This window comes from Theropithecus gelada, chromosome 9, assembly GCF_003255815.1.
Source record: "Theropithecus gelada isolate Dixy chromosome 9, Tgel_1.0, whole genome shotgun sequence".
In the NCBI taxonomy this organism is placed as follows: domain Eukaryota; kingdom Metazoa; phylum Chordata; class Mammalia; order Primates; family Cercopithecidae; genus Theropithecus; species Theropithecus gelada.
The window spans coordinates 35,951,598-35,973,785 of NC_037677.1; the positions used below are offsets into that span (position 1 = coordinate 35,951,598).

General features: G+C 47.6%; 1 protein-coding gene across 6 annotated transcripts in view; it reads left to right on the forward strand.

Moving 5' to 3' along the window:
* The window catches only part of FRMD4A (FERM domain containing 4A), a 695,424-nt gene that overhangs the window by 611,724 nt on the left and 61,512 nt on the right, over positions 1–22,188 (forward strand). For 5 of the 6 annotated variants that reach the window (XM_025395888.1, XM_025395887.1, XM_025395886.1 and 2 more), the window contains one exon: positions 20,118–20,194. In XM_025395888.1, the coding sequence (XP_025251673.1) occupies positions 20,118–20,194 (77 nt within the window). Of the gene's footprint in view, positions 1–19,660; positions 19,868–20,117; positions 20,195–22,188 lie in introns of those variants that run through there. The other variant, XM_025395889.1, reaches the window with a different exon arrangement.

The following is a 22,188-nucleotide window of genomic DNA, read 5'->3' on the forward strand; positions in this document are numbered from 1 at the left end:
CTGTTGGGTACCAGGTCCTGCTCTTGGCTCTGTAGATACTGTAGAGAGTGAACAAGAGAGACCAGGTCCCTGCATGCACAGAGCTTATAATCTAGTGGGGAAGGTGGTCAAATTTATTTATTAAAGACATCGACAGCAATAGTGTTCGAGCGCTAAATTCTCTCATCCAAGTACTAACCAGGCCCGACCCTGCTTCGCTTCTGAAATCAGACAAGATCAGGTGCGTTCAGGGTGGTATGGCCATAGGCCGGAGAGTTGAATGCTATGAAGACAATAAATCAGAGTAAGGAAGAGCGGGAGGGGTGATGGATGGTCAGGAGGGGTCTCTCAGAGCTAGGGCCATTTCGGTGACTCTCTACTCCTAAGCGTTGTACATATGATTCCCTGGGAAGCAGTCTGAGATGGACTCGCATGCAGGAAGTTTACTGGGGTGTGCTCTGGGACTAACAACAAATGGGAAAGTAAAGGAAGCAGAACCAGGCAGAGAGAGAAGCTGAGCTGTGATGCAGTCCCAACATGGCATCCCTCAACCTAGACGAAACTCTGAAGCTAGAACAACCCTTGGAGCCATCGCCATTGCTGTTGAGGCTGGGGGCCAAGCCTTACACCTCAGCATTAACCAATCATTAGATCCAAGTGACCCCCTTGGCGAGAGGGTGTCGACCTTGGACAAGGTCTGTAGCTGACCTCGGCTCTGTAGCTGAGACAAATTCCAGGAGAGGGCGTACGTCCTTTAATCCTGCAGGGAGAAAGAGGCTGGTCAGTGCTGCATGGTATCTTCTACAGCAGTGGTTCTCAGTGTGGTCCTTGGACCAGCAGCATCTTCATCATGTGGAAATGCGTTAGAAATGCAAACTCTAGCCAGGTGAGGTGGCTCACACGTATAATCCCAGCACTTTGGGAGGCTGAGGCAGGTGGATCACTTGAGGTTAGGAATTCGAGACCAGCCTGGCCAACATAGTGAAGCCCCAACTCTACTAAAAATACAAAATTAGATGAGCGTGGTGACGTGCGCCTGTAATCCCAGCTACTAGGGAGGCTGAGGCAGTAGAATCACTTGAACCTGGGAGGCAGAGGTTGCAGTGAGCCAAGATCGTGCCATTGCACTCCAGCCTGGGCGACAGAGTGGGACCCTGTCTCAAAAAAAAAAAAAAAAAAAAAAAAAAAAAGCAAACTAACGGCCAGGCTAGGTGGCTCACACCTGTAATTCTAGCACTTTGGAAGGCTGAGGCAGGAGGATGATAGGAGTTGGAGACCAGCCTAGGCAACATAACGAGACCTCATCTCTGCACATAATACACATACAAAATACAAAAGTACAAAGGAGTAGTCCCAGCTACTCCGGAGCCTTGAGGAGGTTGAGGCTGCAGTGAGCCAAGATCACGCCACTACACTCCAGCCTGGGCAACGTAGCAAGACTCCATCTCAACAAAACAAACAAAGAAATGCAAACTAAGGATTCCCGCCTGAGACTTATGAGCTCAGAAACTCTGAGGATGGGACTCTGCAGTCTAATTCCACAAGCCCTGAAGGTGACTTGAGCACAGGCAGTGAAGCTGAAGGCCCACTGCTCTGCATACAGGCAGTTAACGAGGACCTTTCTATGGGATCCTGCTTCATTGTTTTGTTGTTATGAAGACATTGTAGTCTGAGTTAAAATCAAATTCTTTCCTAGAGCAGTTACACTTTTAAACAAAAAGAGAGAGATGTTTTGTAAATTCATGACCTCCATATCCACTCCAAGGCCCAAAGCAGAATTTTCTTTTTTTTTTTTTTTGGTACAGGGTCTCCCTCTGTCTCCCAGGCTGGAATGCAGTGGTGCAGTCACACCTCACTGCAGCCTTGACCTCCCAGGCCCAAGCAATCCTCCCACCTCAGCCTCCCTAGTAGCTGAGGCTATAGGCATGTGCCAACACACTCAGCTAATTTTTGTATTTTTTTGCAGAGACAGGGTTTTGCCATGTTGCCCAGGCCCCCAGAGAAGAATTTTCTTGACCAAAGAATTTTGGCACTAACTCACTTCCAGTATATTTTAGAAAGTCATGATTAGCAATTTATTTAACCTCTCTGTGCCTCTCTTTTTATATCTGTGAAGTGGGGACTAAGAGACACAGAATGGATGTAGTCTAATTTAATCCATCTCGAGTAAGTTTACTTGTCACAGAGTTTCTCGGTCCCCAGGATAGAAGTGGCATTGGCCTTGACGTTGCAAATATTGTTACAGTCGCTTATGCTGAAAACAAGAGGCGGCATGGCCTTGAAAAGCAAACAACGCCTCTTTGTGAAGAGGGTTAATTTTTTTCTTGGTCACTGGATCTGGGAAGCCAGGGTTCCTCGGTTCTCACAGGGTCCTGGGAAGGCCATCCTGAGCCTGGTCTGAGTAAGCCAAGCTTCCAAGGGCACCAGCCTGTATCTTTTTGTGTTCTTGTTGAAGCCCATGCTGGTGTCAGACTGTCACCTTTGAGGAAGGTTGACCTGTCTATGAACAGGAAAAAAAAAAAAAGCATTGCCCTGTCCAGGTGAATAATTCTTAGAGAGCATCTATTGCATGAGAGTAATTAATCTGGAAAGTTACAGGAGGGGAGGAATGTAAGTATGCCCTAAAGAGGAGCAGGTCTAAATCTCTCCCAGGGTGACTTGCTTGGAGGCACCTCCTGGAAGGGGTACATTCAAGCTCCAAGAATTTCCCCAAGTTGTCCCTGAGGTCAGTCTCCAGGCCTGACATACCCTTGGGGTGCCACATGCCTGTCCCCTGCCCCCTGCCATTATTTGCAGGATATCTGACCCAGTAGTCAAGACACCTCACAATTCTACACAATTGTGAGTCACTTCCCTGGGCCTCAGTTTTCTTAAGTTGGTTGATGGGATGATCAGGAATCCTGAGGTTGAAGGAATCTTAAAACTAGAAACAAAGAGAAATAAAACAAGGTAAATAAAGCAAGCTCATTTTAAAGCCAGAGGGGAGTCATGAATAAAAGAAAGGATGAAAAGTAACAGTTTTCCAGAAGAAAGCGGTAGAAGGGGAAAATGCCGATTTCTAGGTAGGTAACCCCTCGTCTGTCTTTGGCTCCCGTGGAGCCAATGCTCAAGCTAGATCTAATTAAATAACCGAAAGCAGTTTTTCTACTGCAGCTGATATGCCTTTGGGGATATGTGGTCTCCCAGGATTCATCTGCTTCCCACACAATGCCTGGTCTCCTCGACTTGCTGTTCTTCCTGCCCCCGAAAAGGCACGTGGACCAGCACTAAGAAAGGTCATATAAACAGCCACGTTGATTGTGTGGACAGTAGGAGTCAAACACAACACTTAGTATTTATAACATGCAAATAAACACCCAGTCAGATGACGTAGCAGCCGCCCTGAGACTGGCTGGCTTCTAAACAACTCTACAGATGCAGATTCCCACTACTCAGGGAGCCCCGTTGACCTTGGATGCAATTTGAAGAAGCAAATCAAAACCAAATGCTATGGTTGGATCCCAAACCACTGCAGAGGAGCATCCAATAGCCTCGCTCGCTCCAAAAGAAGCCATGAACCAGTAGTGACTTATGAACAGATCTGGTTTCTCTGGCTGAAAAACAGAAGATTTGCTAGTATAATAAGAACATTGACCACCTGGGACTCAAAAGACAAATCTCTTTTATCTCCCACTGTTCCTTTGAACGTGTTTTTCCCTTGTCTCTCGATAAAAACACAGGCGGTCTGATGACCTTTCTGATCACTCCCGGGTATTACAGAGTCAACCAGTCATTTTAAATAGCAAAATAAGCTTTTATTAAGAAATTAGAGTGTCCAGTTCTTTATGACAATCAGAGCTTCAAACTTGCTGTAGAGTTAAATCTCTCCGTTCTCCCATCTGAGCTTCGTCCCCGCTTCAGTTCATCTGATGTCAGGGGACACCTATTAAACTCTCCAGGTAACCCTAATGAACCCTCTCTTTCCAGGTTCAAGGAGAACAGTCCATCTTCTGCCTTCCCACTATGGGTAGCAGAGAGTTCACAGAACATCTCCCTCTCAAGAACCTCTCTAAAAATGACCTCTCAGTTTCCACCCTCCTAAACATTTTATGCCCCAGTTGTGGGTAAGGGATTTTCGGGATCATCTAACCAGAAGATTTTTTTTCAAATTGTGATAAAATGCACACAACATAAAATCTACCATTGTAACCATTTTTCAGTGGCCACTTCGGTAAGGTCTATTCCCATCATTGTGCAACAGATCTTCAGAACTCTTGTCATCTTGCAAAGCTGAAACTTTACCCATGAAACAATAACTCCTCTTTCTTCTCCCCCATCTGCTGGGAACCATCATTCTACTTTCTGTTTCTGTGAGTTTGAGCACTCATGTAAGTGGAATCAAAGTTATTAGTCTTTTAGTAACCATAGGGTTTTAATATCCAAACCAAGATAGCACTACAAATGAAGAGGGGCGTTAGTGAATAATTACCCCATGATAGCAAACAAACCAGGGCTATTACTGGCAAACAAAGGCACGTGATGACCTAGCTAACCAGCATAGGGATGTAGCTAACCAGCATGGTGACCTAGCTAACCAACATAAAAACCTATCTAACCAGCATGGAGACCTAGCTAACCAACACAGGGACCTAGCTAACCAGCATGGTGACCTAGCTAACCAGCATGGAGATCTGTCTAACCAGCATGGTGACCTAGCTAACCAGCATGGTGACCTAGCTAACCAGCATGGAGATCTGTCTAACCAGCATGGTGACCTAGCTAACCAGCTCTTGGCCCCTCGCTTTTTAAAAAACTTCTCCTATGGAATGGTCTGCTCATGGCCCTCTCTAGTGATACTGCTCATCATAAAGTGTCAGCTGGGACTTCCAGTTATCCTGTGACTCTAGTTAGGCAGCGGTGAAGTTACTCATAGACAGCATAATTCATGACAAACCTGTGTAGGTGAGAATCAAACCAGTGACTGGGGAGACTTCAAAGAACCCCAGTGAGGCTGGCCACAGTGGCTCATGCCTGTAATCTCAACATTTTGGGAAATTGAGGCAGGAGGATTGCTTGAGGCAAGGAGTTGAAGACCAGCCTGAATAACACAGAGAGACCCTCGACTCTACAGAAAAAAAGAAAATTTTTTTAAATTAGCTGAGTATGGTGGTGCATGCTTGTAGTCCCAGCTACTTGTGAGGCAGAGGTGGGGGGATTGCTTGAGCCCACGAATTCGAGGCTGCAGTGAGCTGTGATCGCATCACTGCACTCCAGCCTGGGCAACAGAACAAGACCCCAAGTCAGAAAACAAAACAAACAAACAAAAAGCCCTGGCCAGTGAAATAGTTCATCCAACCACCCAATTCTTTCTCTCTAGCTTTTCTAACAGATGTTTCTGCTGGCTGCACAGGATTTTGCAGATCTCTTCACCAATGCTTATAATCTTTCTGGAAGGTATACACTGGCATCTGCTGCACTGAATGGGGTCCCTGTACCCCCTGGAGTGAGCACAGCCATGTCTTGGGTGTCTCTTCTCTGGCCTTTGAACAGGAAGGTCAAGAGCCAGAGGAACTCTGCCCTGCAGCCTCTCCCGGTCCTCACGTTTGACTGAAAACCAAACCCCAGCCCTACCTTTAATGAGCATTAGAAGTCACAGTAGAGTGAAGTTCCTCTGTATGTGTGTGTGTATTTTTAGGCATGCACCTGTGTATTTTTAAGTACATAATTGAGTTTATGTTTAAGGTTTGAAAACCCATTTAAAAAATGGATCGCTGGCCAGATTCCTCACTAGCTACGTCTGTGAGAGAGCGCTTGCCCATCCCCAAGGGAGAAGAACAGCACCCTGAGGCGCCGCTGCCCCAGCTGCCCTGGTGCTGACAGGCCGGAAGAAGTGAGTTGCCCTCTGTAGTGACCCCCAGAGCAGATGTGAGAAGATGGCCCTAGTGGGAGAGCCATCTGACAAGGGTGGGGGAGCTTTTCATGGACAAGGGATGCCCCTAAAAATTAGGGATCCTCTGTTTTATCCTGAACTGCTAGCTCCTTTTAAATAATGAGTCTTATTAAGTTCTTTTTTTTCTTGAGACAGAGTTTCGCTGTATCACCCAGGCTGGAGTGCAGTGGTGCAATTTCGGCTCACTGCAATCTCTGCCTCCTGGATTCAAGCGATTCTCCTGCCTCAGCCCCCTGAGTAGCTGGGACTACAGGTGCCTGCCACCACGCCTGGCTAATTTTTGTATTTTTAGTAGAGATGGGGTTTCACCATGTTGGACAGGCTGGTCTCGAACTCCTGACCTCAAGTGATCTGCCCACCTAAGCCTCCCAAATTTCTGGGATTACAGGCATGAGCCACTGGGCCTAGCCCGAGTTTCGTTGAGTTTTAATCAAAGACTGTCTTGTGATCTGTGATTAATCCAGACTAGGATTCAGTAGGCAAAAAAGTAGAAGGCCACAAGAGGAGCACCTTGTCACTGTCCATTTCTCCCCATCCCCCAAAGCCCAAGGCACCCACTCATCTACTCTGTGTCCCTGTGGATTTGCCTATTCTGGACATTTCCTAGAAATGGAACCATATAGTATGTGGCCATTCATGTCTGGCTTCTTTCACTTAGCAAACGTTTGCAAGGTTCATCCCTGTGGCAGCACGCATTAGTACTGCATTCCTTTTTTAGGGCTGCATAATATTCCATTGTCCTTTGATGTTTATTTCAGCATTTTCTACACTTGTACAGCAAACACAGACACACAAATGATGCCCCTGACTTCTGTATCTGCAGTCATGCTTTTCCCTCACATACCTGCCCAGCTTTGCCCCTGGTTTCTTTCTGATATTGACTCGATGTCACTTCACCAAGGCCTTCCCTGGCTACCTTGTTAACAATGAGAAACCCTGTTTTGTCCTTCCCTGGTTCACATTTGTGTTTCAAACCTGTTATCTTCTAACTTACTGTATGGACCATGTAGTTTTCTTATTTATTTCCTATTTATTTGCCCACCTCTCCCCTTCATAAGAATGTACAGGATACACTGCTGTATCCTCAGTGCCTGACGCAGGGCTGGGTCCATGGCAGATACTCAGCACGTGGTTGTTGAATGGATAAAAGTCACTGGAGCAGAATATCTAATCACTTGTTGCCACCCACTGCTAATTTTACAGACTCCTCCATATGTCTGTGGATAGTGGCCTCATAGATTGATGCATTAAGAACATAACTGGGGCCAGGTGCAGCGGCTCACGCCTGTAATCCCAGCACTTTGGGAGGCTGAGGTAGGCGGATCACCTGAGGTCGGGAGTTTGAGACCAGTCTGGCCAACATGGTGAAACCCCGTCTCTACTAAAAATACAAAAATTAGTTGGACATGGTGGCGGGCACCTGTAGTCTGAGCTACTTGGGAGGCTGAGGCAGGAGAATTGCTTAAACCCAGAAGGCAGAGGTTGCAATGAGCCAAGATCGCACCACTGTACTGCAGCCTGGGTGCCAGAGCAAGACTCTGTCTCAAAAAAGAACATAACTCATCTAAGGAAGGGTTGCAGAGAGCTCCGCATAGCGAGCAGGACAGTTGGGAGGAAAATGGAGGAGAGGGACTGACTTTTTAAACAGCTTAGGTTTGCTGATGAAAAAATGAAAAGCATAAAAAAATTGCTCCCATCTGGGCTTTCCTTTGATTTTATTTTTGTCTGTAGCACCAAAAAAACACAGAATAATGAGGATATCGTGAGTGAATTGCTGGAGTACTGCAGACCCTTGAATAATTCTGGTTAATCTAGACTTCCTTCTTTCTTCTAAGGATCTGTTCAGTTGGGAAACCCTGCTTGTCGACTTCTAGTAACCTCTTTGTCTTGGCCAGTCCTAACAGCTTGTTTCTGCTGAACCAGCCAATACTTAGGAAGCTGTGTAAGGCTTTTTTTTTTTTTTTTTTTTTTTTTTCCGTTCTTCTTCTTAATGAGTTTGATTCAGAGGGGAAGCCCACGCTGGACTGACCTTCCGGAAAATGTAAACCTGTTAAACACCAAACCTTACACAGCCAGAACGTGCTGTGCCCAACTCTGCCTGCCCACCTCGGGCTCTGCATTGGCACCTGCAGGTGGGGTTCAAGGGTGTTACAGCCAGGGTCCTACCTGCCCGGGGTCATTCTTGACCGCCTCAAGCAAACAGACAATTTCTAGGCAACGTGATTTGTAAAGATCTGATCTAGGTTGGGAGTAGGCTTCCGGTTTGAGATCATGAGCTGCTGGAATCATAGACTTCCCCAGTTCACCTCGGAAGAGCAGAGTTCCAACAGAGCAGCCAGAAAGAAGGGCTACGGCTCCTCGGCTGTGGCTCTTACCATCGTCCCTCCTTGAGCTCACCCTAACTGCCATTTCCCCATTATTGTGTATCGCAGTTTAGAAATGTATCTTTAACAAGATATTTGGGTTCAGCCACTGGAGGTTCCTCACATGGTGAAAATAGCATGGAGTTGAGCAGACAGAGGAGGGCTCAAGTATCACCTTCCACCATGTGTCATCTGTGTGACCTTGAGAAGGTGACTTAACCTCTCTGAACTTCAGTTGTCATAATATCTAATATCTCAAAAAGCTCTTCATTCATTCATTCATTCATTCCTTCACTCAACAGTTGAGTGCTGTTGAGTGCCTCATATGCCCCCAGGTACATGCTAGGTGCCAGGAAAACATACTCAAGGAAATGTAAGTCTGGTTGAGGAAGACATTAGAGCAAAAAAAACCATTACAGTGCCAAATGAGCATTGCTTTGGCCGACGTATGTGTATGAATATCTGGGAGAGCTGGCCCAGACCAGGGCTGGGAATTTTGGGAGGCTTGGGACAGCCCTGGTGAAAATAAAGTTGTTTAAGGCAGGCTGCGCGGAGTAGAAGCCTCAGCTTCCTCCTCTGCTTCCGCCCCTCCTTTTCCCCGCAATTCAGTTACCCCAAGTCAATCTACGCACTGCAGAAGCCCTCTGGGGGAAAGAGCAGAGCTCTAAATAGGACCAGCCCTCCTGGAAAGACAGAAAGTCTAGATCTGAAGTCCTCACTTCTTTCTGGAAGGAGACCTCGTGGAGCAGATACCAAATTCTCCCGCAAGAGGATCCATAGAGAGAAAGGCCCCAGCTGCAGATACCGTGGCCCAGCCGCAGCCCCCTGCATGCCTCAGGTCAAGCTGAGAAGTCACGCCCTCTAAGCGGAAGTCCAGGCTGGAGCGGGGCAGGCCCACCGCCTCCCATCTCTGCTGGCTGCTGCCACAATTGCAGAGCAGCTGGCGAGACCGCAAGCCTTCCTTCTCCCAGCAGCAGCCTGACTTGAAAAGCAAACCACAAACCCCTGGCCTGATGCCCACTCACCCGCCTCACTCCGTGGCACCTTCCAACCAGGGGAACCTGGAGCTCACACATGAAGTCACAGCAGCAGGCAATCTGCCTCGCTTCTGGTGCCCACTGAAACCAAGGTCTGCCAGACAGCAGCGCTGGGACCTCTCCCCTCCCCAGCAGGATGGGCCGGCTCTGGAAGCACAAGGTATTCCAAAGTGCAAACAAACTGTTGTTAAATTATTATTCCCAAAAGCCAAAGCCCTTGCTGGTTTGCTTGCTTGCTTTTTTCTTTCTTTGCCTCACACAGATATCGCTAGGGTAGAGTATTGACTTTTTTTTTTTTTCTTTTTGTTATGCGTGATAAAGCACAGTGTTAGTTGTGAGTGTATGCCTGTATTTCCCTGCAGAGCTGGTTGTCAGTCCATTTTCTTCATCCCATCCCCATCTTCCATTCAGTCCGATGACCTCCACAGAGGAAATCCGGATGTCTCTATGATGCCACATCTCTGGACCAGGCATAAGAGAAATGCCAACTGCCAACCTCCCCGCCACCCCTGGAAAAAAAAAAGAAAAAAACAAGAACAACAGGTTTCTCCCTAAAGCCTGCCCTCCAAAGTAGTCAAAACCTGAGCCAGGCATGGTGGCCCACGCCTGTAATCCCAGCACTTTAGGAGGCCGAGGCAGGCAGATCACTTGAGGTCAGGAGTTCGAGACCAGCCTGGTCAACATAGTAAAACCCCATCTCTACTAAAAATACAAAAATTAGCCAGGCATAACCCAGCTACTCGGGAGGCTGAGGCAGGAGAATTGCTTGAACCCGGGAAGTAGAGGTTGCTCTGAACCGAGATTATGCCACTGCACTCCAGCCTGGGCAACAGAGCAAGACTCCATCTCAAAAATAAAAAAATTTAAAAAGATAACTTTACACCAATCTGGAAAGAGAGGTCTTGGCCAAAGCAGGTGAAATGGCCTACCATCATTTTCTCCCCAGATGTACGAAGTATTTCTCAGATTGATTTATTCCCCTTTGAAGCATCCCAGTGAGGTCTGTCATAGCAGGCATAATTAGCCTTGGCTTTTTTTTCAAGGAAAGACAGGAGCACAGAGAGGTTAAGCCACACATCACTGGATCACAGTGCTCATTGCTAGAAAAACCAAAGCTAGACCCAGATATTCCAAATCACTGGGCAACCTCAGCTATCAACTCACTGACCCCAGCCAGTCCCTCGGGGCACGCTGAGCAGGGAAGGAATTACATCGGGGGCAGAGGATAGGAAAGGAAAAACAATTCCAGCTTCTCTTGAAAGTATTTACATTCACCAAAGCTTTAGGGTAAAGTCTTTCTGCAAGAAAAGCCAAAATACACACAAGAAAATAATACAGAGAGAGGCCTCTAGGGAGAGGAAATCAAGTCCAATGGTGAAAAACAAAATGGCCTGCGTCTCAATGGGCTTGTTAAGTACTTGTTAACCTCTTTCTCTCTTTTCCCCTAGTAATGACTCTTAAGCCAAAGGAAGCTAAGAGGTTTTTGATGGGTTAAAAAGAGGCCATCCATTAAGGGGTCAAGGCCCGGTGCTCTGGGTATCTGTCACCGAATGAACAAAATCAATTTAGAGCTCGCTTGTCTGACAATGAGGAAGACGCAATTGGCCGGAAGAACATCTTGATTCCATTAGGCCTGGCTGCAGAGAAAAATTAGCCATTGTCTGCTGTGCTGGGTGTGTGGCCATCTCTGAAGAAAAGAGATGCCTCTTTCAGTGCAAGCGATGGAGGACATCCTCAGACCCATTTAGGAAGCCAATGATCTGCCGTCCTTGTTTGGGTATTCGGGAGGGCCTGATATGTTCCCATTATAGCCCACTCTGTTCTATATAAGACCGAGTCATCTTACAGTAGGATACTTCTTTCGCAGGGTGAAGGTTTTGAGATTAGAAGTCGTAACAGGAAAATGGTCAAAATTGACTCTGGTCAAGATTGCAGTGGATGGAGGAATTGGCCAATAAGATTGGGAATAAACAACCCCAAAGAGAATACAGTAAACTCCAGCACAAATGAATGAATGGGGGCCCTGGGTCCGGCTTGTGCTTGCACTGTAAACAATCCAATTTGACAGGAAACAGTTTTTGCAATGCTCAACACCATGTGAGTCATCTTTCAAAAAAAATTACACAGACCTGTACTTTGTGCTGATATGTGTTCAAAGTATTCATAACTTATGTTTTACGTTAAGAATAATATTGGCATGTAATTGACAGAGGGGAATGCATACAATCATAGTATTTCTTTTTTTTCTTTTTCTTTTTTTTTTTTTTTTGAGATGGAGTCTCTCTCTGTCACCCAGGCCAGAGGGCAGTGATGCGTCTCAGCTCACTGCAACCTCCGCCTCCCGAATTCAAGCAATTCTGCTGCCTCAGCCTCCTGAATAGCTGGGATTATAGACGCATGCCACCATGTCTTGCTAATTTTTGTATTTTTAGTAGAGACGGGGTTTCACCATGTTGGCCAGGTTGGTCTCAAACTCCTGACCTCAGATGATCCACCTGCATCAGCCTCCCAAAGTGCTGGGATTACAGGCATGAGCCACTGCACCAGTCTCATATTATTTCTTGAGCACTATGTACCAGCCACCATTTTAAGCATTTAATATATATTAATTCGTTAATACAGCAGCCCTATGAGTAAAGTGCTATTATTCCTGTTATTTCAAATATGAAAAAAACAAAGACACAAATTCAATTGCTGAGAATACACAGCCGGTAAGCAGCAGACAGTATGACGTTGAAAACCATGCTTCTAATCCATGCTCTTCTGTATTGTCTCCCATCGGTAGGAAATGTTTAAATCAAGCTACTTTATTTTTCAATTCCAAAGAATTGCAGCTTGACATTCTCTGGTTTTACAATGCTGACCTTCAGCCCATGCACAGAATGTAAGAATGCCCACACACCCCCTCGTTTTAGAGAGGATAAAGCCCTGATGGAGAGGGCCTTACAAAGTCATAGCTAGAACTGAGGGCTCTTGGCCTCCCACCCAGGGTTCTTGCTCCTAAAAATGAAAATCACAACAATCAGGAGTAAACAACAGTCATGAGTACTGATTATTTGAGACAAAAGCATGAGATATATGTGAATGAGGTAGTGCGGCACTTCTTCTATTTTTTTTATTTTTTATTTTTGAGGCAGAGTCTTGCTCTGTCACCCAGGCTGGAGTGCAGTGGCGCTATCTCCGCTCACTGCAACCTCCGCCTCCTGGGTTCAACTGATTCTCCTGCCTCAGCCTCCCAAGTAGCTGGGATTACAGGCATGCGCCACCACGCCTAGCTAATGTTTTGTATTTTTAGTAGAGACGGGGTTTCACCATGTTGGTCAGCCTGGTCTCGAACTTCTGACCTCATGATGGGACGCCCCCCCCCGACTCGGCCTCCCCAGGTGCTGGGATTACAGGCGTGAGCCACCACACACAGCACTTCTATAGAGTTTTCAAAGGCTGATAGAGAAACCAGAGATGGTTTTAAGCTCCATCATGGATTCCTGTAGCATGAATACAAGCTACTTTAGGTATGTCTTGTCTTCCCAAGTAGATTGTAAGCTCCCTACAAATATAAACTTGTATTAAGCACCACGTGTTTCCTCTTGCCTATTAGAACAGGCCAGTACAAAGTAGATGACTACTACATGAATGGTTGGAAAGGGAATGGGAATTTGATGCTCCTAAAACCCAAGGGCCTTGCCTCTGTCTTCTTTTTTTGTAAAAAGTGAAATATACTGAATGCCTATAGAACTGATAGAAAAAAAAAAAAACTCTGACACATGATTTCAACCCACTAAAAACATATACCTGGGCTGGGCGCGGTGGCTCACGCCTATAATCCCAGCACTTTGGGAGACTGAGGTGGGTGGATCATGTGAGGTCAGGAGTTCGAGACCAGCCTGGCCAACATGGTGAAACCCCGTCTCTACTAAAAATACAAAAATTAGCCAGGCATGGGGGCGGGCGCCTGCAACCCTAGCTACTCGGGAGGCTGAGGCAGGAGAATCTCTTGAACCCGGGAGGCAGCAGAGGTTGCAGTGAGCCAAGATCATGCCACTGCACTCCAGCCTAGAAGATACAGTGAGACTCAGTCTCCAAAAATATATATATAATATATATGTATATGTATGTATATATTATAGATGTGTATGTATGTGTATATATATACCTACTTCTGTTCCTTCTTAGAACCGGCTGTGCTCCAATAGCAAAACCTTACCAGGGCGCATGGGATCCAGTCCTCTGAGAGCACAGGCTTGGGGTTTTCTGGGTGCTCTCACATTTTAAATTCCATCTGATTCAGGTTCAGTGACTCCTTTCTTTTGCCCTGCAGCCCTCTAGATGTGTAACAACTCATTTGTATTTACTGAAAATGTAAATCCACCCAAAGATTTGCAAGTGCCAGTCTGCTCTACAAAGTAAAAAGGGCAGAAATGAAATAAGGAAGTGAGTTTTTCAGTTTGTATGTTTCCTTCTGAGCTTGGAGATTCTTCATGTCCATGCTCTATATAAGAAGAATTAGACCTAATTCTTCTTATATAGAGACCCAGAACAAGAAGCTTGAAACAACTTTGTTCTCATTCATTGTCAGAGCTTCATGGTGTGTTAGAAAGAGTCCAGGACCAGAAGTCACAAGATGTGGGTCCCGACATCAATTACTTATTTAACCTCTGCCAATCCCTTAACCTCTCTCTCCTGAGGTTACTTTATCTGTGCAAGGAGGAGGTGGACCAGATGGCTGCTGTGATTCTGTGTAATAGGCCCCCTGGATGAAGCAGGAAGTTACTCATAGGGAGGTCATTAAGAAGCTTGGTGACTCAGCCTCAGGGACAGCGGGGGAAGACGAGGTTCTCCAAAGTCCTGGTCAAGCATCAGAGCCACTAGACGGAGCTTCCTCTCAAGCGTCTATTTCCGCATCGTCCTGGGAGCTCGCCCACTACTCCACATGCAGTCCCAGCTCTCCATAAATGCTGGCTGGGGAGGAAGTCCAGTGGAGCCAAAGCCCCTTCCTCTGCCCCAACCTTCAGCCAAACACAGGATGTGGGAATCCAGCAGGCCAGCTAATAGAAACCAGTAACTCATCCCTGCTCATTAAGTACTTAGAGTGGACCCTGTTGCGTGCAGGGCTCAAAGGCAGTATTTATTACCCACTTTTATTTGCACTCCATGGATAAATGTTTCCCACCTCCTATTTTCATACATGAAGATACTGAGTCCCAGAACGGGAAAGTGGAGGACCTATGATCGCATTGGGAATCACAGCAAGTCTAGGTCAGAAACTAAGAATCCACATCCAGTATCAGCCAGTCCCAACAACAGGGACAGACATAGTCTCAAGGAAGCCATGTCCTGGTGGTTCCAAGTTTTGTTCCATGCAAGCCCAGATCATCCAGGCTGTTTGTTTTGTTTTGTTTTGTTTGAAATGGAGTCTCACTGTGTTGCCCAGGCTGGAGTGCAGTGGTAAGATCTCGGCTCACTGCAACCTCTGTCTCCTGGGTACGAGCAATTCTCCTGCCTCAGCCTCCCGAGTAGCTAGGATTACAGGCGTGTGCCACTACACCTGGCTAATTTTTAGTAAAGACAGGATTTCGCCATGTTGACAAGGCTGGTCTCGAACTCTTGACCTCGAGTGATTACCCAACATTGGCTTCCCAAAGTATCGAGATTACAAGCGTGAGCCACCACGCCTGGCCCAGGCTGTCCTTCATCACAATTGTTGTTGTGTTTTAGTCTTTGGATGAAAGCTACTGAGTATTGAAGCATTGCTGTATAGAAAACTAGAGGAAGCCAGGACTCCAAGGATAGAAAGAAAGAATACTTGTTATCATTTATCGTATAAAAGGAAAGCCAGGCCATGGTGTAGGACAAAAAAGTTTGCTTTTTTACTTTCTACCTACAGTCATATTGTAGCTTATTTGTAAAAATCATTCCACTTGTAAAGTTAACCATCCATTAGTCAGTAAGAGCTGTTCCCACTAATTGGTGGACTCCTGGGGAAAGCAACATAGTTAGAGGTTAGTGTAATGGCCCAGGTGCCCTTGACTTCTATTTCTGGTTCCTTCACTTACTTGCTGTGTGGCCTTAGGCAGTTTTCCTTAATTTCTCTGGGCCTTGTTTTCCCCAAGAAGTAAATTTCCCACTTACTCTTCTTGAGGGATGCCAAAAGATCAAAGGAACGATGTGTGCAGGGCTTTTTAAAGATGCCTAAATGACGTGCACTAGAAACCCCTTGATTTAATAGGTATGAATTAATACATTCTTTGATTATTGGTAGAACTACGTATTTTAGCTTTTTAATTAGCTCCTTGGGTATAATTGGCCATAGGCATTACTATGGGAAGGGAAGCCGCCCAGCCATCCCGATGATCATTATGGGTGCCTGCTGTGTCTTTAGGCGGAGGGGCAGAGGGAGTTGGCAGCTTTACGTGGTGGGGGGTTATGACGGCTGCACCGAGCCAGCGCAAGCTCGGGAGGCTCCCCTGAGGTGGCGCAGACCATCGGGGCTGCCCCGAAACCAGCTCAGTCAGAGCCCACCTTACCCTGTTTACAAAGGGGAGGCAAGGTGGAGCATCTCCTGTTTGTTGATTTGATTGTTGTGTTTGCTCTGCCGGCCTCAGAGTGAGGTATTTAACGGGGCCTCTAAGCCATGTGCACAAGGGCCCGTGGGCAGAAATGCCCCAGACCCCATGAATAGCATGATGCCTTTCCAGCCAGCTGCACCCCGGCACTGGGCAAGGGGCAGTGGCTTCCACCCTCCTGGTGCCTCCTGCCTCCATATTCCTGTCCCCAGCTCACCCCTCCCTCCTGAGTGAAGAGAAAAGGATCAGGCTACTGTTCTGACATGCACACCTCCTCTTCTGTTCCCAGGACCCTTTTGCTTTTGTGTTTAAGAAGGAGTCTTGCTCTGTCACCCAGGCTGCAGTACAGTGGCGCGATCCTGCCTCACTACAACCTCTGCCTCCCGGGTTCTAGTGATTCTCTTGCCTCAGCCTCCCGAGTAGCTGGGACTACAGGCGCCCACCGCTACACCCAGCTAATTTTTGTATTTTTCGCAGAGATGGAGTTTTGCCATGTTGGCCCAGGCTGGTCTTGAACTCCTGACTTCAAGACATCTGCCCGCCTCAGTCTCCCAAAGTGCTGGAATTGCAGGCATGAACCACCATTCCCAGCCTGTTCCTGGACCCTTCTAATGTCTCAATGCAATAATCTGATCCTAAAAACCACCCATCCCTTCACCTCACTCTTACCCTTCCTTCCCAGGATTGCATTTACAAAACAAAAATTCATGCTTAAAGCAAGCATCAGGGGGAATCCATTGTTCTGCACCCTGCTACAAAAATGCATCATCCCTGGGATATGCCTGGGAGCCAGGACTCCATGGTTCACAGCCAAGGGCAGAAGCTGGAGGCAGGGCCTAACCTCAGGCAGCTACAGCAGCTACAGCAGCCACAGCAGCCACAGACAGGGCCATGCAGCAGAGTCCAGATGGTTTTGTTCGGGCCCTTTGGCAGACACACGGTTCTCCATGCCGAACCGCATCAGGGAGCACTTAAAGCAAAGCTTGGTTTGTGTTTTATTTTGCATGGAATGGGGAGAGAGGAGTTGCCAGGGAAACGATCCCTCGGAGCGTTCTGCTCTGGGGTTCTTCATCAGGCCGGGAGGGGGCTTCCCATGAAAGGCACAGGGGGGTTCTCAAGCGTGCTCACACCTGGTTCTGCTTTCTTTCCTTCTCTTGGAGGGCCTGAGGGTCCCACCTCCCGGGCCTGCCCATTAGGCTGGTAGGCACCTAAGGCCAGGATCAAGTCCACAATGAGCAGGGCCCAGTGCAAAATGGAAATGCTGGGCCCCTTGATCAAGCCCATTAGGTGGGTTCAGTGTCCACTGCTCGGGGGATGGGCACACCAAAATCTCACAGATCACCACTAAGGAACTTACTCAACCAAATACTGCCTGTTCCCCAAAAACTTATGGAAATTAATTTTTTAAAAGCATATAACAACAAAGACAGGAAAGGAGAGGAGAGGAGAGGAGGGGAGAGGAGGGGAGAGGAGAGGAGATGAGAAGGAGAAGGGGGAGGGGGAGGGGGAGGGGGAGGGGAGGAAGGAAACCTATTAGGAATTTCAAGATGTCAACAGCAGAGCATGAAACCAAGCCAAGGACCTTCTGAGCAAAGGGCCCTCAGGTCGCACACCCAGAAGGCCGATCCTGTTCAAGACTTCACCTTGCCTGAGCAAGGCGGGTGCAGGACAGGGGCTGAGGGACCCCGTGGGATGCAGCCAACAGGACCCTTTCATTGAAGTACCATCCACATCCCTTACTTGAGAGGAAGGGAGGGGCACCGGGAGAAAAATTCTCTGTGTTTAGGGATTTGCAGCACACACATAATTTTTTTAAAACCCAAAAGTCAGGGCTTGGAATCTAAGAAAAGGAAATCTAAGAACAGAATGATTCTGGTTGTTCTGGAGTAACTCTCTTTTAATCTGCCGGGATTTGGGAGAAGTAAGAACATTTGGGATTCATAGTAAGATCTAAGGTCACTTTGTGCCAGTACTGTGCTACGATCTGTGGCTGCTGAGATCTACCTTAGAGCGGTCATTTTTGCCATTTTACAGAGGGGAAAACTGAGGCTAAAGGAGATGCTGTAACTTGTGTCAGGTCCTGCAGCTTAGAGCCGGAGTTGGGCACGGTGGCTCACGCCTGTAATCCCAAAATTTTGGGAGGCCAAGGCGGGCAGATCACTTGAGGCCAGGAGTTGGAGACCAGCCTGCCCAACATGGCAAAACCCCGTCTCTACTAAAAAATACAAAAATTATCCAGGTGTGGTGGCATACTCCTGTAATCCCAGCCACTCAGAAGGCTGAGGCACAGGAATCACTTGAACCCGAGAGGCAGAGGTTGCAGTGAGCCGAGATCTTGACACCACTCCAGCCTGGGGGACACAGCGAGAGTCTGTCTCAAAAAAAAAAAAAAATGTAGTGGAGCTTGGATTCAAACAGATGTAGTCAGACCACAAAGCCTGCCCGCCTGACCACTTTGCTCAGTGTACTGCCCCCAGGTTATGAGGCCAAGGTCGTGTAACCTGTTCATTCTGGTATTTTTGTAGCTCTGGCTAAGTTCAGGTAGAATGTCTCTGAATATATAACACCTGGGGACCAGAGAGGAAATGTGGATGTTTTCATGGATGGATTTATAGTGGCCACGCATCAGACAGGAGCATGAGACCTGGGTCTGTGTATTTTAGTAACAGACTCCACTAAGGCGCTGTTGAGTCTCTGACACGAAGCTGTCAGCCAACACAGGACTTTGGGCCATTTGCTTTCCTTGCAGTACCTCTCTACCCACCTGGAGTTGATGCTTAACAAGAAAGAAAAATACAATTTCCTTGGGCTTCAGAGTGAAATGCACTCTGAGCCGGGGACAAAAGAGGCAGCTCTGTAATAAGAGATAATAGATATTCTGCTTCCCAGTATTTACACAGACAAAATAATTGTAAAATTCCAGAGAGCAGATTGTGAAGATAAAAGAATGCGGCCATTCCAGAAGCACTTTTTATTCCAGCCCAGTTTTATTTGGGGTTCTGGGTCCACTGGCCCAACTGCTGACTGGCAGTGGCCCCAGCCCGGGAAGACAGGGTGGGTCGGATACAGGAAATGGCCATCACGTCTCTAAGGTGGACAGAACGTGAGCGGGTCAGAGGGTCAGGAGCCTCCGGTCCAAGGACTCTGGGCAAGACCCTGAAAATCATTTAAGTCAGTGGCCAGAGAAAGAGGGGAGTCTAGGGAAGCTGTTTCCTGCAGAAAGACAAGAACAAGATTCCTGCTTTACCCCTTCTTTCTGCTAAATAAACAGAAATTCCAAGTATATGGAAGGCGATGCAGTAATATGAATGCAAATGCGTGTGCACACAAGTTGAACCTCCTGTGACATTTCCCAGAGGGTTAAAGTAACTTTCTTTTTCATCCAATGAAAGGAACCCCCTTCCTGCAGCAAGTGGATGCAGCCCTAATTACTTCCAAACATTACAGTCGGCTTCTTAGTTAACGAGCTCACTGGTCCGAAGGAGGAATGACTGCCAGGGCCCCTTCATTCCACTTCTCACCCTCCCTGGCCAAGCCTGAGGGAGAGACTGGCTGCAGCGTCCTTCCGGGCGACAGAACTCTTGGTTTTCTTTGTGCTGCAGCAAGAAGAATGGGCTTGACAGGCTCACACTGTGATCTTGAGTTGCCTGCCCCCGAAATAAGGTCCCAGCCTCCTCCGCCCTTTGCAAGGCTCTTACACATTAGTGAGCAGGAAGTGGAGTCCCGATGGGAGGCTGGGAATTTGAACGCCTTCCCATTTCAGCACTGGAGGGGAGGAAGCTCAGTTCAGCACTCCACGCAGATGGCTACCGCTCCCTCCTGAGCGCTCGCTCCTCTCCCCTCACCCGCCGCCTTCCCTGCTGGGTCCCTCTCCCCCGTCTCCACCTCTCCTCCCTCTCCTGGAAGGGAAAAGTCTGCCAAGCTGGGGACTGCCACGACCAAACCAACAAAGGCCGACCAAAGGCGGAGAACTTGAAAAGAACTTGTTTTGTTCCAGTTAAGGAACCTGCAGGAAAATCCACACCCACGTTGCCTGGTTTTGAACTGGAGAGCTGCGAGTGTGTGTGTGTGTGTGTGTGTGTGTGTGTGTGTGTGTGTCAGTCAAGCAAGAGGCGGAGGAGGCACAAACCACGGTCTCTGCTTTGATAAGGAGACTGCCAGCTGTGGAAAGTTAACCAGCAGACGGGGGAAGATGGCCCAGGAACCAGCCCCTCCTGAGTTTTAAACTTCGCTGTTTTCTGTCCAGATATTCCAATGGAGACAGTTGGAAAACCTGTACTTCAGAGAAAAGAAGTTTTCCGTGGAAGTTCATGACCCACGCAGGTAAGCTTGAAAAGTCCTTTTCTTGCGGGACGGCGTGGCTCTCGGCCGGGCATGTTATTGATCTTATTATTTTGGTGCTCTCGTTGTTCACGGTCAGTTTGGAGTGGAGTTTGGCGATCTCCCGGGGAATGGAGCTCCAATCAGGCAGTGAAACTTTCTTTTGGATTACATGTCTTGATAAATGCAGTGGGTTCGCACGTGTGTGTGTGTGTAAGTAGCAATCCCTGACCGTCTCATCTGGCCACATGTGTCCCTGGCTCGTGTGTGTGTGTGTGTGTGTGTGTGTCAGTGTGTGTGTTTTACCTGCACTGGAGGGAAGCTTTATAGCACTTTGTAACACACACCAGTAAGTCCCCATAGGAAACCTTCGCTACAGAAGAGTCTGAAGAATCGCTCCTTAGAGCTTCTACAAGTGTTTCAGGCAGGACAGTCCATGTGAAAATGAATCTGTCACCCAAGCAGTTGTGCTACATTGTTTTATTCCAGGAGCTGTAATTTTAAGATGTTAGTATCATGGGTGGGTGTGAAAGAAATGAAATTATTTTTCCCTCCACCCAAAATCGTACCCCAGACAGCACCAGGGTTGTAAAAAGTCCCTGTACTCTTAGATGTGAGACAGTGCGGCCCCAGGTTGGAATGCAGGGAGCCCCGAGTGACTGGGGTCTGGGCAGCTCATACCCACTGTTTTCCTCTCTTTTTCTCCCGCTGGACCTAAAGTTATAGGCATCCCAAAAACAGCAGCGTAATTCCCTAAAACCAGGCCTGACAACTAAGAAATCACTTTCTGTGAGGCCAGAAACATTTACAATAAGAAGGTAGCCCCGGGGAGACGCAGAAAACATCAGACTCTACAGAGGAACGAAAGTGGATTTTAGGCGCTGTTGACGCTCCAGCCCTGGGCTTAGAAAGAGGACTTGGCACCAATTCCAGCTCACACATGGCTTCTGACACTCAAAACAAGCCGCGGTACCTCCCCACGAGCTCTGGACAGGAGGGAGACAGGAAGTTACCCCGCCCAGTGCGAGGGCTTGGACCTGTGCAGTAGCCCCTGTTCCTGCAGCCCATGATAACCTGGCAGGAATGAAGCCGTGCTTGCCCTCCAGGGTAATCTCCCTGAAACAGCCACTCCTGTGTAGGGGAAAAGCCTATCTCAGCACCACAGTTACTGCAGGAATAGTTAGTGGAGAGCAGCTGAGAGCTTCTGCATCTCTGCAGTCAGGTGAAGATGGTAGCCTTTAACAGAAACATATTTTATCCAGTGTTTCTCAGGGACCTGCAAGGGGTTTCGTGGCCAGAAGTCCCAGTCCACAGAGCACATCCATCTGTGCAGGCCAAGCAGGGCAGGCAGGGAGATTTCAAAAATAATATTCCAGCCAAGAAGAAACTCACTGTTCATTTTTCAGGGGAACTGAATCGGACCATTTTTTTAGGCATATAAGAGCAGGGGAAATTTAAGTACAAAAAGAGTGAAATGAACTTTGCCACAATGGGTCAGATGCAGAAAGGGGATGCTCCAAAGGATAAAAATGGGGGGCTGGGTAATCTAAGGGGCTGAGCGCAGGGAATAGACCCTCCTCCATGCCTGTGCTCTGCTGGAAATTCAGTGAGCACCCAGGCACCTTGGACAAATCCTTTAACCACGCATGCGTCTATCTGCGTATGTGTGTTCGTGTTCTCTCTGCGTCTGTCACCCTGTCGGTGAGTACTGCTAAATTCTCTTTCCCAAGGCCCAGGGATATAGGAAAGAATCTAGACCTCACATGTGACTCTTCAGTGGGTCTGTCGCCTGTTAGCAGTGATCAATGTCATGTTTCTTGCGAAGCTTCTGTGTCCTGTTCAGGCGCTGTGTCAGCCGTGGCAGGGAAGGAAGGAAGTCGGAGGCAGGGTCTTCTTCCTTAGCAATCTTCTAGTGTAGCTGAGAAGACAGGCAGAAGAAGGAACTTTTCTGTTGTTGTTGAGACAGGGTCTCATTCTGTCACCCACGCTGGAATGCA